We start from the raw sequence: 13,050 nt of genomic DNA, 5'->3' as shown, positions 1-13,050 counted from the left end.
CCAACCACCTGTCACTGTGAAAGGGGGCTCTGTGCGTGGCTGTGGACGGTAGCAGACGCACAAAGCTGCAGGTAGAAGAGGAACGACGAGACTCTGCGGAGCCGGAGCTGCCGCCCCACCGCACGCCCTTCCTTAAATACCGCCCGCGCGCCTTTCCGCCGTCACGTGACGGGGGCGGCCCCGCCGGGGCGGTGCCCCATTGGCTGGCGGGGCGGCGGCCGGCCATTGGCTGGCGCGGCCTTCCCCCCCTCCCCGCCCGCCCGCCCGCCCTCCCCACGTGAGGGGGGCGAGTCACGCGATTTCCGGGAACCCGTCAGGAAGGGACATAAACAAAACAAACCCCGAAGCCGCATGGAGGGTCCGGGCCGGAGCGCGCGGGGCGGCGCCCCCTGCTGAGCCCCGGCCGCCCGGTGAGTGCGGGCCGCGGGGGGCGGCGGCGACCGGGCCTGGCAGCGGCCCCGGCCGGCAGCTGCGTCCGGGGGAGGCGGGAGGGCAGCGCGGGGGGCTGCGAACGGGCGGTGGCGGGCGGGGGGCGTCCTGGCGGGGAGGAGGCGGTGTTCGTGTGTGCGCGCCGGGCGGGGGGCTGCGGGGCGCGGGAAGGGGTGTGTCTGCCCGGAGAACAGGACGGGGATGGTGCCCAGCGGGCAGGAGGGGAGCGGAGCGGCTGCAGCCCGCCGCCCCCTCCGCTGCCCTCGCTCCGCTGGGGGGTGTGGCTGCCGAGGCTGCGGGAGAGCCGCTGTGCGCGGGGGGCGTCCGGCTGCCGGAGCTGGGGTTTCGAGCCCGATGGCTGGGGGGGCAGCACCGATGTGGCTTGAGGGCGCGGCGAGAGGGGCTGCGGAGGGGACGGAGCACGGGCTCAGCAGCGAGTTGTCAGCGTCCCTTCCAGCCTCCATCCGTCAGGGGCGGCCCGTGCCTTTACAAGGAAAGCGAGTCTCGCAGCGAGCGCCGGGGAAGCGAAAGCGCCGTCCTGCCGGGGGAGACCGGTCCTGCTGGGTGTGCGGGTGGAGGGGCTGCTCGGCTGCCCGGGTACGCGGCACCGGTGCAGGGATAGGATGCAGAAGGGCTCGGCAGCTCCTGCGCTCTGTTGCCTTTCAGGCTCGCAGTCGCCTCCTCCGCTTTCGACCTGTTTGAATGCTCGGGACGGCTAGGGGGTGACCCGTGGGTGTGGGGGGTTTCTCTGCCTGGGGCGGCTCTGGTCCGGAGGAAAGGCTGCGGGGCCGGAGGAAAGGCTGTGGGGCCGGAGGGGGCGGAGAAGGGGTCCCGGGCCGGTCTGCGAGTGGCGGGGCAGGGCGGCGGGCGGGACTCTCCCCGCTCTGGCACGGCGTTTTATGTAACTGACTGGGGCGGAGGGGTATGGAGGCTCACGGGACGCTTGGGAAGGGGCTTCCTCCGGGCGGCGGGGGCTGCGCTCTGGGGGAGGCCGCGCCGGCCGCCCCCAGCCCTCGCGGGGGCCGCAGGGCGGGGGCTGCCTCCCGCGGGGCAGGGGAGCCCTCCGCGCCCCTTCCGCTACGCTGGGGCCGGGGGGCAGGCCGGCGTGGGCTTCCAGTGCCCCGCGGGCGGGCGGACGCGGCTCGGCGGCGCTCGGGGCGGCCTGGGGGGCCCGGGGCCGCGGCCGGTCCCCTCCGGAGCGGCGGAAGGGGGTTTGTTTACATGTCGCCTCACCCTAGCTTGAAAGGACCGCTGGGCGGGTGAGCGGCGTGGGCGGCGGCGAATGGGAGCGCGCGTGGCTGAGGAGCGAGCCATTGAGCGGGCGAGGAGGGCGGGGCGGGGCGGTGGTGGCCGGGCTAGGCTGCGCTCCGCGCTGGCTGGCGGGGCGGCCATGTTGGCTGGGAGGTGTGTTAGTGGGTCAGGGGCGGGGGCGCGGTGTGGGCCGGGGCCGCCCGGGCCGGGCGAGAGCTGCTCTGCCGAGAGCTGCCCTGCCGCTGCCCGCGGGAGGGACGGGAGCTGGAGCGGTGCCCCTAGCTGCGGAGGGTGCCCGCGGCCCCGTCCCTCTGGAGCGCTTTGCCTCGGGGCGTCTCGCTTCTGGGGGTCGGGCCACTGGGGTCCGCAGGCGCGGCCGAAGCCGGCCGGCGGCCGGTGCCCAAGGCCGGGGGGGGGGTAGGCAGTGCCCGTACACAGGCGGTCCGGTTCCCCCCCTCCGAGGGGAGGACGGGGCGCGTTCCCGCCTCCTGCTGTGAGCCAGTTCCCACAGACTTGACTTATAAAACACCGGTAACTTCCCCGGGCCGCCTCAGCAGCTGCCTCCGGCTTTCAGCGTCTCCCCACACGGGTCTTCGACACCTCTCCGGGTCTGGATTCAGTTCACGCAGGCTTTGAGTCAGGGGCAGGTTGCCGAAAGCCCCTCATGTCACCAAGGACCGAAGCCTGAACTTTATTTCCCCTCCGCCCTGAAGGTCCACAGCTTGGACGTTATTTTATGTAACGATGCCCACGGTATTACTGGTATCCCTGTGAGTTGGCAGTGGTTTAACACAACCGCGCAGCATGGCGAGGCCAGCCCACAGTGTTTCTCAGGGCATCATCTAATGTAACTGATCAGATATCAAAGATAATTTAATGACCAGAATTCACTGTGTCACGCTCCAGTATAAAACACATGCTCTTTTTCAGGCTTCTCTACACAACAGGCTGAACAGTTTCAATCATTCAGCTGTGCCAGCTGAAATGTTAACTTCTCGTTTAAAGTAAGCATAATCTTTATGTTCTTGGCACTTGAGGGTAACTTGTTGAAATCATGCAATACATAACGTGCAAAACAGAATCAGATTCTGATATTATCTTTCAAACACTTAAAAATGTTTTAAAGATGGTGATAAAAGGTTGGTTAGCCTTTGGCCTAAGATCGCTTAACCAAGTGGCTTCTAAGCATCCTTGTGGAGAGGGTTAATTGTTATTATTATTATTACCTGTATGTTTTCATAGTAAGAATTACAGAGGGGCAGACACAGGTGTTTTAGAAACTTGGTTGATTTTTATTGTTGGCAACTTAAATGAGAAGTCAGAATTTCTACAGGAACTATATTGGGTGATTGTTCTAGCAGCAAAGGTTTCTTGTAGAGGTATCAATGCTCAGTGACAGTACTTTTTAGAGGCGTGAATAATAACTCAGAGACCTCTTAGAGTGCTTTGTAGCCAGTAGTTTACCTGAGCAAAGAAAGAATTGTTCTGTGTTTGATGAAGAAAATTCTGCGGCAGAGGCATCAAGCCATTGAACATCCTTGCCATGTTTTTTTTAAATGAGAGTGGCAAAAGAGCTTTTTGAAGGACAAAGGTTTGAAGTCCCTTCAGCATTAGCAGAAATTAATTGGGAATAAACAGAAGCTTCTGTCCAACTAATAGACTGGTAGTGTGGTATAAATAAGGGAACGCACTGGTTTAGATTCCCATGACTTGCATGTCCATGCTGTGTGGTTTGTGAAGCCTAATTAAATGATGTTTTAAAAGAAAAGTTTGATAAGGATATTGGGCACTTCATAAGAAGTGCTTGAAAGTTGGCATTGGCTTCAAAGTCAAGCCAAAAGTTTTCTGAAAATCATAGATTTTAAGGTTTAGACTTTGCTATGGTTTTGAATTCTTATGCTGGTTTTTTTTTTACTTTTTGGACTATTTTGACAGGTGTGTTTTTCTGATTTGTTGCTCGCTTTGAAGTATGCTGTACTGATAACCCATTTCTAACAAAAGTATAACAAAACATAATTTTACAGTATAAAGAGTAGACTATACCATTCCCTTCATCATAAGAGATTTTTTCCTGGGAACTATAGAATTGATTTTTTTCTTACCCTGGAAGACTTTGCACTGTCAGAAAAAAAATATAGAAAAAAACATCATGTAGGCATGTAGAATATTCCTGGAGGTTGTAAGCTAAATTGTTGTCTAGTTTTGCTTTTGTTTTCTGTCTTTGCTTTGGCCGCGCTCTGCTTCAGGGGAAATCTCTGGCTTCAAAAGAAATGTGAATGTTAGTCTTACTGCTAATTCTCTTGTGCAAACAACTCTCCTAACTCTACAGTGGTATTTTAATACAGGTTTATGCAATTCATATTTTAACTATAAAAAGTTTTTTAAATGAATTAAAGTGTGTTAATATAGTTCTAATAAGTTTAACATGCTGCACATCCCACTCTTGACGCTGAAATAATAATAAAATCTCAGTCTTTGTTCCAGAATGTACAGAAAAGCTAGCGCTTCTAGTAGGAATATATTATTCTGGGCATAGTTGTTATAAAATACGTAGATGCAATATGGTTTTTGTTGGTTTTTAAAAAAAAAAACAACTTTTTTTCTTCTGCCTCTTACATTATGATCAGTTATTGGCATCTGTCTATTTGCTTATGCAGTCGTGCTGAAGTGGAATACCCCCTCCAAAGCTGGGTAGCTGGCACGGATGTGTAGGGTTATTAATTCAAACAAAGAACATAGTGCTGTATTCTTTTTGGTACTTCATCAGCTCTTTTACCTGAGGTGCTGCATGTGTGATTGGAGACCAGAGTTTCTGTTTAGTGGTATCACTTCCAGATCTTGAAGTCTGTCTGCAAGTAGGATTAGAAAAATAATATTGGGGGAAGGGAAGGTCAGCAGAGGAAAAGGAACAAAGACAGTGAAGTAGCAGTTCCCCTCTCCTGAAGGGAAGAGGCTTAAAAGAAGTGAAACAGTCTTCCTATCTTTAGTTCTTTCAAATGGCAATGCTCCATCAAACTTAGGATCTGGGTGTCTTAAGCAGCTGTTGTTTCCTCTCCAGGACAGAGAAGGCAAAGGGCATAATGTCTTAGATGCTTATGTTGGCATTTTAATACAAATATATTACTGAGAAGGTAGAGGGACGTGGCTTCTTTGGATGAGCAGGTGAATGAGGCTACGGTGCGTGGGAGCAGAGGAAGACCTTTTACAAGAGTGTCTTTGCTCACCTGCTACAAAAAAAAATAAAAAAAAAAATCACAAAAGAAAACTTAGCGATTTTGTGGTGGGGGAGAAAAGTAAAAGCGTTTTTTTAAGTCTGGCTAATAATTGAAGAATCATGTAGAAAGAAGCAAAAAAAAAAACCAAGAACATTACACTCAGAAACAAAACTAAGAAAAATACGTTCTGCGCTTGAAGACTGCACTGAGCAGAGCATGTTCTGTAATAGGAAACAAATTGGCACAAACTGTAGAAGGAAAAAAGTTTTAAGAGAAGCGTAGGAGAACTTCTTGCATCTCTTAACTGTAGTACTTCATAAAATGTCCATATACAGCAAACACTGCATAGTACATAATGGTTCTTTTAAAATATGTGGCATAGTCTTTGCACATTCTCTGAAATTCAAAGTTCATAATTTTGAATGTTTTATCCTGAATTTGTAGATTTAGTATTGACAGGCTCTCGTGACATGCTATTTTTTTATCTGCATCAAAAATGTAACTTTGACCAACTGTGCTGTATGATGCACAGTCACCATCATGAAAAGTGTAATTGTTCATGTAATGGATTTATAACAGGCATTTAGCTGCTGTGATAATAAGCACTGTACAATCAACAAAATGGTATGGCGACGCTCTGTGTGCTTTTCAAATTGTACAAAATACAGATCTGAATTGAGACAGAAATAGCAACTTTAGTTATAGCTACAGTACAAATGATTCATACAGGTGACTGAGGAAGACTTTCAGAGTTGTCAAGCTGAAAGCTGGCAGTTTAGGTTGTTCTCTTATAGAGACTCTTTGGAGATAATGTATTGTTGCAGAAGGGTGTTTTCCTAGTCTAGGGAAATGGAACGTGCATGGTAACTGCCATGTGTCTCCTTAATGCGGCATGTTTTGAGTTTATGTCCTGCTGTCTGCCAATTTAAGTGTACTACTGCATCAGTAATGTCATGTAATAAGCCTGCCATTAGATTGTTTGAAGTTCAGTCTTCCCAGGTGTCTTGGGACCACTATTAAATTATTTTAAATGCGCGTTTTCAAAAAGTAAATATAAATGCTGAGGATTTTTATTAGGATTTGTCATTAGATTAATGAATTATTAACTCTATAGAACAGTTTTTGGTTACTTATTGATGACCGATGGGGATTTTAACCAATGTATATATGCATGCCTCCATCAGTACCCCAAATTCGTAAATGTTAGATGAACATAGCAGTTCCTGAGATGTCTTGCCCTTCCTCACGCCCGAGAGAAGGAGCGAGCCCTCTCCCAGGAGCAGAGGCGCAGCTCTGCACTGATGTGACTCAAGAATCTGCAGACACAGAACCAACTCAGGGACTGGTTCCTTAATCACCTTAATCTGATTTAACTGCAGGCTGCTGCCAAAAGGAGTGGCGGCACCCTGCCCGGTGCCTCGGGCCGTGTATTCCACCTGCGGTTCAGTTGGTGTGAAGCAACTACAGGATTTCACCTCTGTATCTCGCGTTTGGGAAGGGCTGATGTAAGGCATTAATGAAAATTGTCCTTAAGTAGAAACGCCTGCTATATTTATCTTCAGTAATTCTTATACTGCTGTTCTTAAGCTCTGCCACAGATCTTTCAGTTCATTCAAATCTGTATTCATTATAGATAACGTAACAACTGTACTATTCTGTTCTAACTCAGTCTTGAGCTGAGAGTGCCAATAATGATAAATTCTGTAAAAATTCAGCTGTGATCTACAAAGTTACTTCACAGCAAATTCAGATTTTACATCTGTGCTTCCATACGTATCGTTGACTTCTACTATACATCTTAATTTACCAGTTCATGAAAAAATACTGGTAGTTAAGTGTGAACACTGGGAGTCTTTTAATGAAGATCTTGATGATTCTGGGAAATTTAGAAAGCAGTCAGAAGTAGGTCTGCTTTGTTGGGGGCATGAAGCATGCCTAGATTGTGCAGCTCCCTGAGGCAGTGTCTGTCTTTTTATGGCCTCACCATGTTTCCTCCCTCTGTAGAGCTACCAAGAAAAATCTTACATTGTAGAATACTTGAATAGATCCTAACGGGATTCAAATCACATTTAAATATTAATATTATAAAATGTCAAGAATGAAATATAAAGAGAATTATGGGAACAATCAGATTAGCTGATATACTGCTTTGACCTGGGAGGACTACACTGTCATTCTTAAATGGTGCTATAAGTTTATAGCTAAAAGATTACTCCAGTCTTTGAGATGGTAAAGGTATTTTAAACGTTTATGTCTGTTTTGAGGATTTGTAAATGATGCAAAAGCTCCCTGATCCTGACACTTGGAAGCGTTGGTCAGTTGTTACTGAAATCAGTGTCAGTACAGAAAGTTTCATCCCCCTTTCCTAATTGTGTGTGAAAGACAGTGGAATGGCTTGAGGTAGGTGTTCAAAACATAAAAGCAAAGAATAACCAGTAAAGAAGCAGCAAACGTCTCCTTTCTTTCCCCTTTATATCATGCAGTGGCAGAACTTTGACAGTCTCCCATGTGAATGCAGATGGTGGTGGTGGTGTTCTGGTGTTGACGTCAAAGTATTAATCTGATGTTCTGTTGAAAAAGACATCAATGTCTGCCACTCTGTGTGGAAAGTAAGATACTACTCAGGTGTAGATTGGTATTAAAGATGATACCCTTCTCGCCTCTTTCTTTGCGTATGAGATCATCATTTACTTGTTTTAAACAACAGGCCCTTTCTCCTAGATCAGGCTAGGTTGAAAAGTCAATTAGTCATTCGTGCCACTTTAACAGCACAGCCAGGACTAATTCTGCTGCGGTGTGGCCTTTGCTGGGTGAAGGGAGATGGGGGTTGTTGAGGCATGTTGTCCTGGGACACAAACTTAGTTTTAAATGTCACTTTAAGATAAGTAAAAAGAGTTCCCTGGAAGATTTAGAGCAGAAAGAAAATTTTCTCAGAAGGAACTGGCTCTTACTTGACACAGGGCCCTACAAGGAAGGGCTTGCTTTGGCACTGATAGCATGGTTTTACTGAGAACTTGTGCGTAACTGGACTTGTAATTGTTATTCTTTATATTCTAGCTGCTATTTGAAAAGCAGTATGTTTTGATGAGTAAAGACTTTCTGCGTAGTGTCTGTTTTTACCACAGTCTGATGGTATATATGCTGAATATAACAAAATCACTGAGATACTGTCTGAAAGTAGGAATAAACACAGGGATGCCGTCATGTGCTGCCGGGAGGAGGGTTCTGAGCATAGCTCCAGTGTAGGAGAACACTTTCACTTTACTATTTGTTTTTCAAAACAAGATAATAAACATAGCCTGAGCAGATTGCACCAAAGTCTGACTTAGGAGCAATGCTAAGTGAAGAATTCTGCTCAAAGAAACAAATATATTTTAACTGATAATGCTGAAACACTGTACAAGTATGATGGATCAGTTTTTTGATTATGCTCCTCTAATGCGGCTTTTTTGTTAAAGAGACTTTTTATATAAGGGCAGGGATCTTGCAGGCAAGCGAGACAGTAAGAAAGCAGCATCCTTGAAGACAATGTAGTTACATTAGATACTGAGGTTCGATACCATGGATAACTTCTTCTTATTGTTTTTGATATAACATTGTTCTTTTTTACTTTCTGTTACTTATTTTATGAGTCTTTTGTCATACGGTTAGTGTAGATATAGTTACTGATGTTTGTGCTAAGTGCTTGCTTTTCTACAGTTCAGTTTTTCCTTATGTTGTTAAAAAATGCAGGATTAAACAGGATATGAGGTTCGGAAAAGTCTTTAGATATACATCTGAAGTAGCAGCAGGTCTATAGAAACTACTAAACTGGTAAAATTACTAATAGATAAATTGGACCAATTTCAACATGTGCCTTACTCGAAATTAATAGAGAAGATATTTTATTAGGCAACTTTGAATTTGGCACAATTTTTAATTTGTTGTGTTGCGGAAGTCTGTCTCTTCCCTTCCTCTACTGCTGGACGGTGAGCATGCTTGCTGCAATCCCTCTACCACTAGATGTTGCTGTATGAGTGATTGATACAATCTTATCTGATGCTGGATGCATTAATCTCTTAAGAAAAGGAGGAGATACGGCTGAAACAGTTATTACTGCCTATTTTGAAATTAGTATTTTGAGACGTTTGCCTGGCACATTTTTAGAATTTATTGGTTTTGTTATATTAGTCATAAAGGTTGTTTCTCTCTTGTATTACCCAGCAGTATGCTAGTCATTATTTCCAATTAGGCAGGCTTTTCTTTTCATAGGTCTGTAGAGCTCGTGGTCTCGGTAGCGAGGAAAAAAGGCAACAAAATGTAACTCAGTCAAAAAGGTTTTTGCAGGAACTCTGTTCTGTAGCATCTGTGGCTTTTCATTCGTTGAAAGATGGCAGGGGAAGAAAATTGTTATATATTCCAGCATGAGGAATAATCAGTTTTCAAGGGAAATTTTTGTCTTAAGCACCACCTTTTTGGTGAAGGATTACTTACTTTCTTGGGGGTTTGCTGTGTTTGTTCTACACAGAAGCCTACAAATAGAAGAGCTCCATCAGGGTGAACCGAAGTTAACCTAAGGAAAAATTTAATTGCATGGATTGTGTAAACTCATCGAGACTGAAGTAAAGCTGGAAAGAAATCTACAAGTGAATAAAACAAGAAGTTTGGAATTGGATTTGGGGAATCTGGGCTTGGAAATGCCTCAGGTAAGTCTGTTATGATTTTATTTGCTTCTGTAAATAATTCTGCTTCCTTATTTAAAAAAAAAAAAAAAGAAAGCTTAAGAGCAAATTTGACTGGCATTAGCAGGGAGAATTTATAAGAGATTAAATGGTGTATATTTTTTAGGGTCCTAGTAGTGTCTATGGTGGAAGCTATGTTGCTGCTCTCGGTACTGTATTTGTTCACACAGCAAGATTCAGCAGAGTTGTCGTCTTGATGAGGGTGGATGCCTGGAGAGCAGCCTTTTATTACTGCAGTGATTCACACATCAGCACACTGAATGACTTTCAGCAGTACAGTGTTTCTCCCTTCCCAACCCTCAGGGCAAGTGTGGCTAGAAGAGAAATAGAGGTTTGGAATTAAATGTAGCAGAATGCCTTGGTGCCCATTCCCTGCATGCCCAGTCATCCTGCATAATGTTTTTTTGCAAAGTTCCATTTCGTTCTCGAGAGATACAACACTCTTGACTTAGTTGTAATAAATTTTGCTTTTGTTACAATCTCAGGTGGAGGTTTTGTGAGTTCTAAAACCAGTCAACACTGCTTTAGTACAAAATGGTTTGTATTAGGGTGAAGGCCCTGCAATCGTGTAGTGCCTATTGATACTCGCAGATCTTGCCAGTACTCACTCTCCTCTTCTACAAATGCTAACATATCCCTAAACTTGGCAAACGCATGAGAATTTCAAACCAACAAAAAAGAATGAATGAGCAATGCTCTTGCAGCTATATGATGAATACAAATGTGTCCTTTGATTAGAGCGCTGCATGTTGTTAGCAGCTCTTAAAGCATTCTGTCGCTCTGAGAACTGACACGCTTATCTGTGTAGATAAAAACCTTCCAGATGCAAGTATAGCACAAGTTCAGAGACTTGGATGAAATGGCAATACTCTTTATGTTTTGTTGAAGAAAATAATATGTCTTTTTATAGCATGCTTCAAATGTCAGTATCAATTTTGTTGTAGCCCAGTGTGAGTGGAATGGACCCTCCTTTTGGGGACGCCTTTCGGAGCCATGTGTTTTCAGAGCAGACTCTGATGAGCACGGATCTCTTGGCAAGCAGTTCAGATCCAGACTTCATGTATGAACTGGTAGGTCATCTTTCCATGTGTGTACATAACTTCCTCTCCTTGACTAATACCCTGAGTTCGTGTAGTAATAAAGGGGTATTTGTTCAAGAATGCTAGAAGATTATTCATTACTGCTAGCTACTGATTAGGGAAGAGCCTAACTGCTTGTCCAGCAAATGCGATGCTTCCTCAATAGACGCTTGTTAAAGCTGGCCATCAGGAGAGGCTTGATATACAAGTCTCAAATAGAGCTGTGTTGACGTTATGTAATGGTGCTTGAGACTCTTTGTTACGATCTTTTCTGCAAGAGCAGCTATATGCTACTTCACCCAAGCTGTGAATGCAGGCGAAGCAAAATAAAAGTTGGCTCATGAGCTACTTACACTAGCATTCTTTTTTTTTTTCCCCTGCATCAAAGGAGAAAGGTAGCTCATAGTCGTTAATTGATCACGTTAGAATGAGTTTTCCAGTTAAACTTGAGCATATTCTGTTAAGCACGCAGCAAAGATTGACCTAGGTTAATAGAGACTAGAACAGCCTGTGATATCTTTTGTATTTTAAATACATGGATATTGGTAGTAGTCTAGTTCCTGATGACCAGATGAATTTGCAATAGCAGAAAAAGAATCCAGTGGCATTTGACTTGTATCTTTAGCAATCTCTTCAGAAGGATCTGCTGCTGAAGCATGGAAGGTGGACTTCATTCTGACACTCAAAAGAAGCTTTTAGTTGGAAGTTGAGGTATCTTCATATGTTATCACTCTCTTGCACTTCACTGGAGTTAAGCTCACCACACTAGATTAAGTAGAGGACAGAGACGATTGATACTTTTCTTGTATTAATTTTTAACTTGTCTTATTATGCACAGGACAGAGAAATGGACTATCAGCAAAGCTCCAGAGACAACTTACTTTCAATGGAGGACTGCAAAGACCTTGAGAACTTGGAGTCTTTTACGGACATCCTGGACAAAGAAGCTGCTCTCACCTCAAAGTGGGAGCAGTGGGACACCTACTGTGAAGACTTAACTAAGTACACTAAATTAACCAGCTGTGACATCTGGGGAACAAAAGAGGTGGATTACCTGGGCCTTGATGACTTTTCAAGCCCATACCAAGATGAAGAGGTGATAAGCAAAACACCAACACTGGCTCAGCTTAACAGTGAGGACTCCCAACCTGTTTCTGATTCACTCTATTACCCTGATTTGCTCTTTAGTGTAAAACAAAACCCTTTAAATTCTTTGTTACCTGGCAAAAAAATTGCAACCAGAGCAGCAGCCCCAGTCTGTTCCTCCAAGAACATTCAGGCTGAGGCACCTTTGTCGGACTGTGTTCAGAAGGCAAGCAAACCTGCAACTCAGCCTGCTTCCAGTACACAAATCATGGTGAAGACCAATGTGTACAATAATGAAAAGGTGAACATTCATGTTGAATGTAAAGACTATGTTAAAAAGGCAAAAGTAAAGATCAATCCTTTACCACAGAGCAGACCAGTGCTGAGCCAGACACATGCTGATGCAGCAAAGGAAAACACCTGCTATTGTGGTGCTGTAGCAAAGAGACAAGAAAGAAAAGGAATAGAATCCCTGCATAGTCACAGTACGCCTCCTATTTTGCCTTTTAAAGAGACTCAAGAACTGCTCCTCAGTCCACCCCAGGAAACCCCAGGGCTTATTGTGGGGGAGAGCAGTCTTTCTGCCAGCACATCGGTGTCAGATTCTTCACAGAAGAAAGAAGAGCACAACTATTCTCTTTTTGTAACAGACAGTTTGGGTGAACAGTCAGCCAAAGGAGACCCTGAGGAAGATGAGGATGATGAGGACGATATTGAAGATGAGGACCATGATGAAGGATTCGGCAGTGAGCACGAGCTGTCTGAAAACGATGATGAGGAAGAAGATTATGAGGATGATAAAGATGACGACATCAGCGATACTTTCTCAGAACCAGGTACCAGCAATATTGGGCTTTGTTAAGATGGAGATTAATGGATTTGTCTGCCAAGTGGGAAAGAATGCTTTTGAGTGCTTTATAGTTACAGATGAGCAACACTGATCTTAAATTATGATCTTTCATCCCAGATTTTCTAAGTGCTTTGCAAAATGTAATTAATGAGAGCTATACAAGGTCTCTGTTGCCCTGTTTCGAGAAAAACTGCATAAATGGCGGTCATGCAACAAAAATAATAATAGAGAATACAGGAAACCTAGCTTGTAGCTAAGATCATAGAGCAACTACCTGCAATTGCTGTCGTCTTTTTTCGTGGCTTGATGATAGGATCTGCAGAGCTTTCTAGTCCTTCAGTAGGTTGCTTTGTATTTATCCAGAGTTGTGTCTCTTGATAGCTGGTATGAAATCATAGCCCGAATGAAATAATTTCATA

At 45.2% G+C, this 13,050-nt stretch overlaps 1 protein-coding gene across 10 annotated transcripts in view; it reads left to right on the top strand.

The window, feature by feature from the left end:
• Positions 1–13,050, top strand: part of CREBRF (CREB3 regulatory factor) — a 40,363-nt gene that overhangs the window by 13,921 nt on the left and 13,392 nt on the right. For 7 of the 10 annotated variants that reach the window (XR_012675930.1, XR_012675929.1, XR_012675932.1 and 4 more), the window contains exons 1-4: positions 285–410; positions 9,403–9,580; positions 10,561–10,686; positions 11,534–12,617. Coding sequence is in view for 6 of the 10 variants with exons in the window: in XM_075164391.1 (XP_075020492.1) it covers positions 9,572–9,580; positions 10,561–10,686; positions 11,534–12,617 (1,219 nt within the window). In the remaining 4 variants the exon portion in view is untranslated. Of the gene's footprint in view, positions 1–284; positions 411–613; positions 1,027–9,402; positions 9,581–10,560; positions 10,687–11,533; positions 12,618–13,050 lie in introns of those variants that run through there. The other 3 variants (XM_075164392.1, XM_075164389.1, XM_075164387.1) reach the window with 3 other exon arrangements.

Source organism: Calonectris borealis, chromosome 15 (assembly GCF_964195595.1).
Source record: "Calonectris borealis chromosome 15, bCalBor7.hap1.2, whole genome shotgun sequence".
NCBI classification, from domain to species: Eukaryota; Metazoa; Chordata; class Aves; order Procellariiformes; family Procellariidae; genus Calonectris; species Calonectris borealis.
Note: the sequence above shows the minus strand (reverse complement) of the source record. Positions and strands in the feature narration are given on the sequence as shown.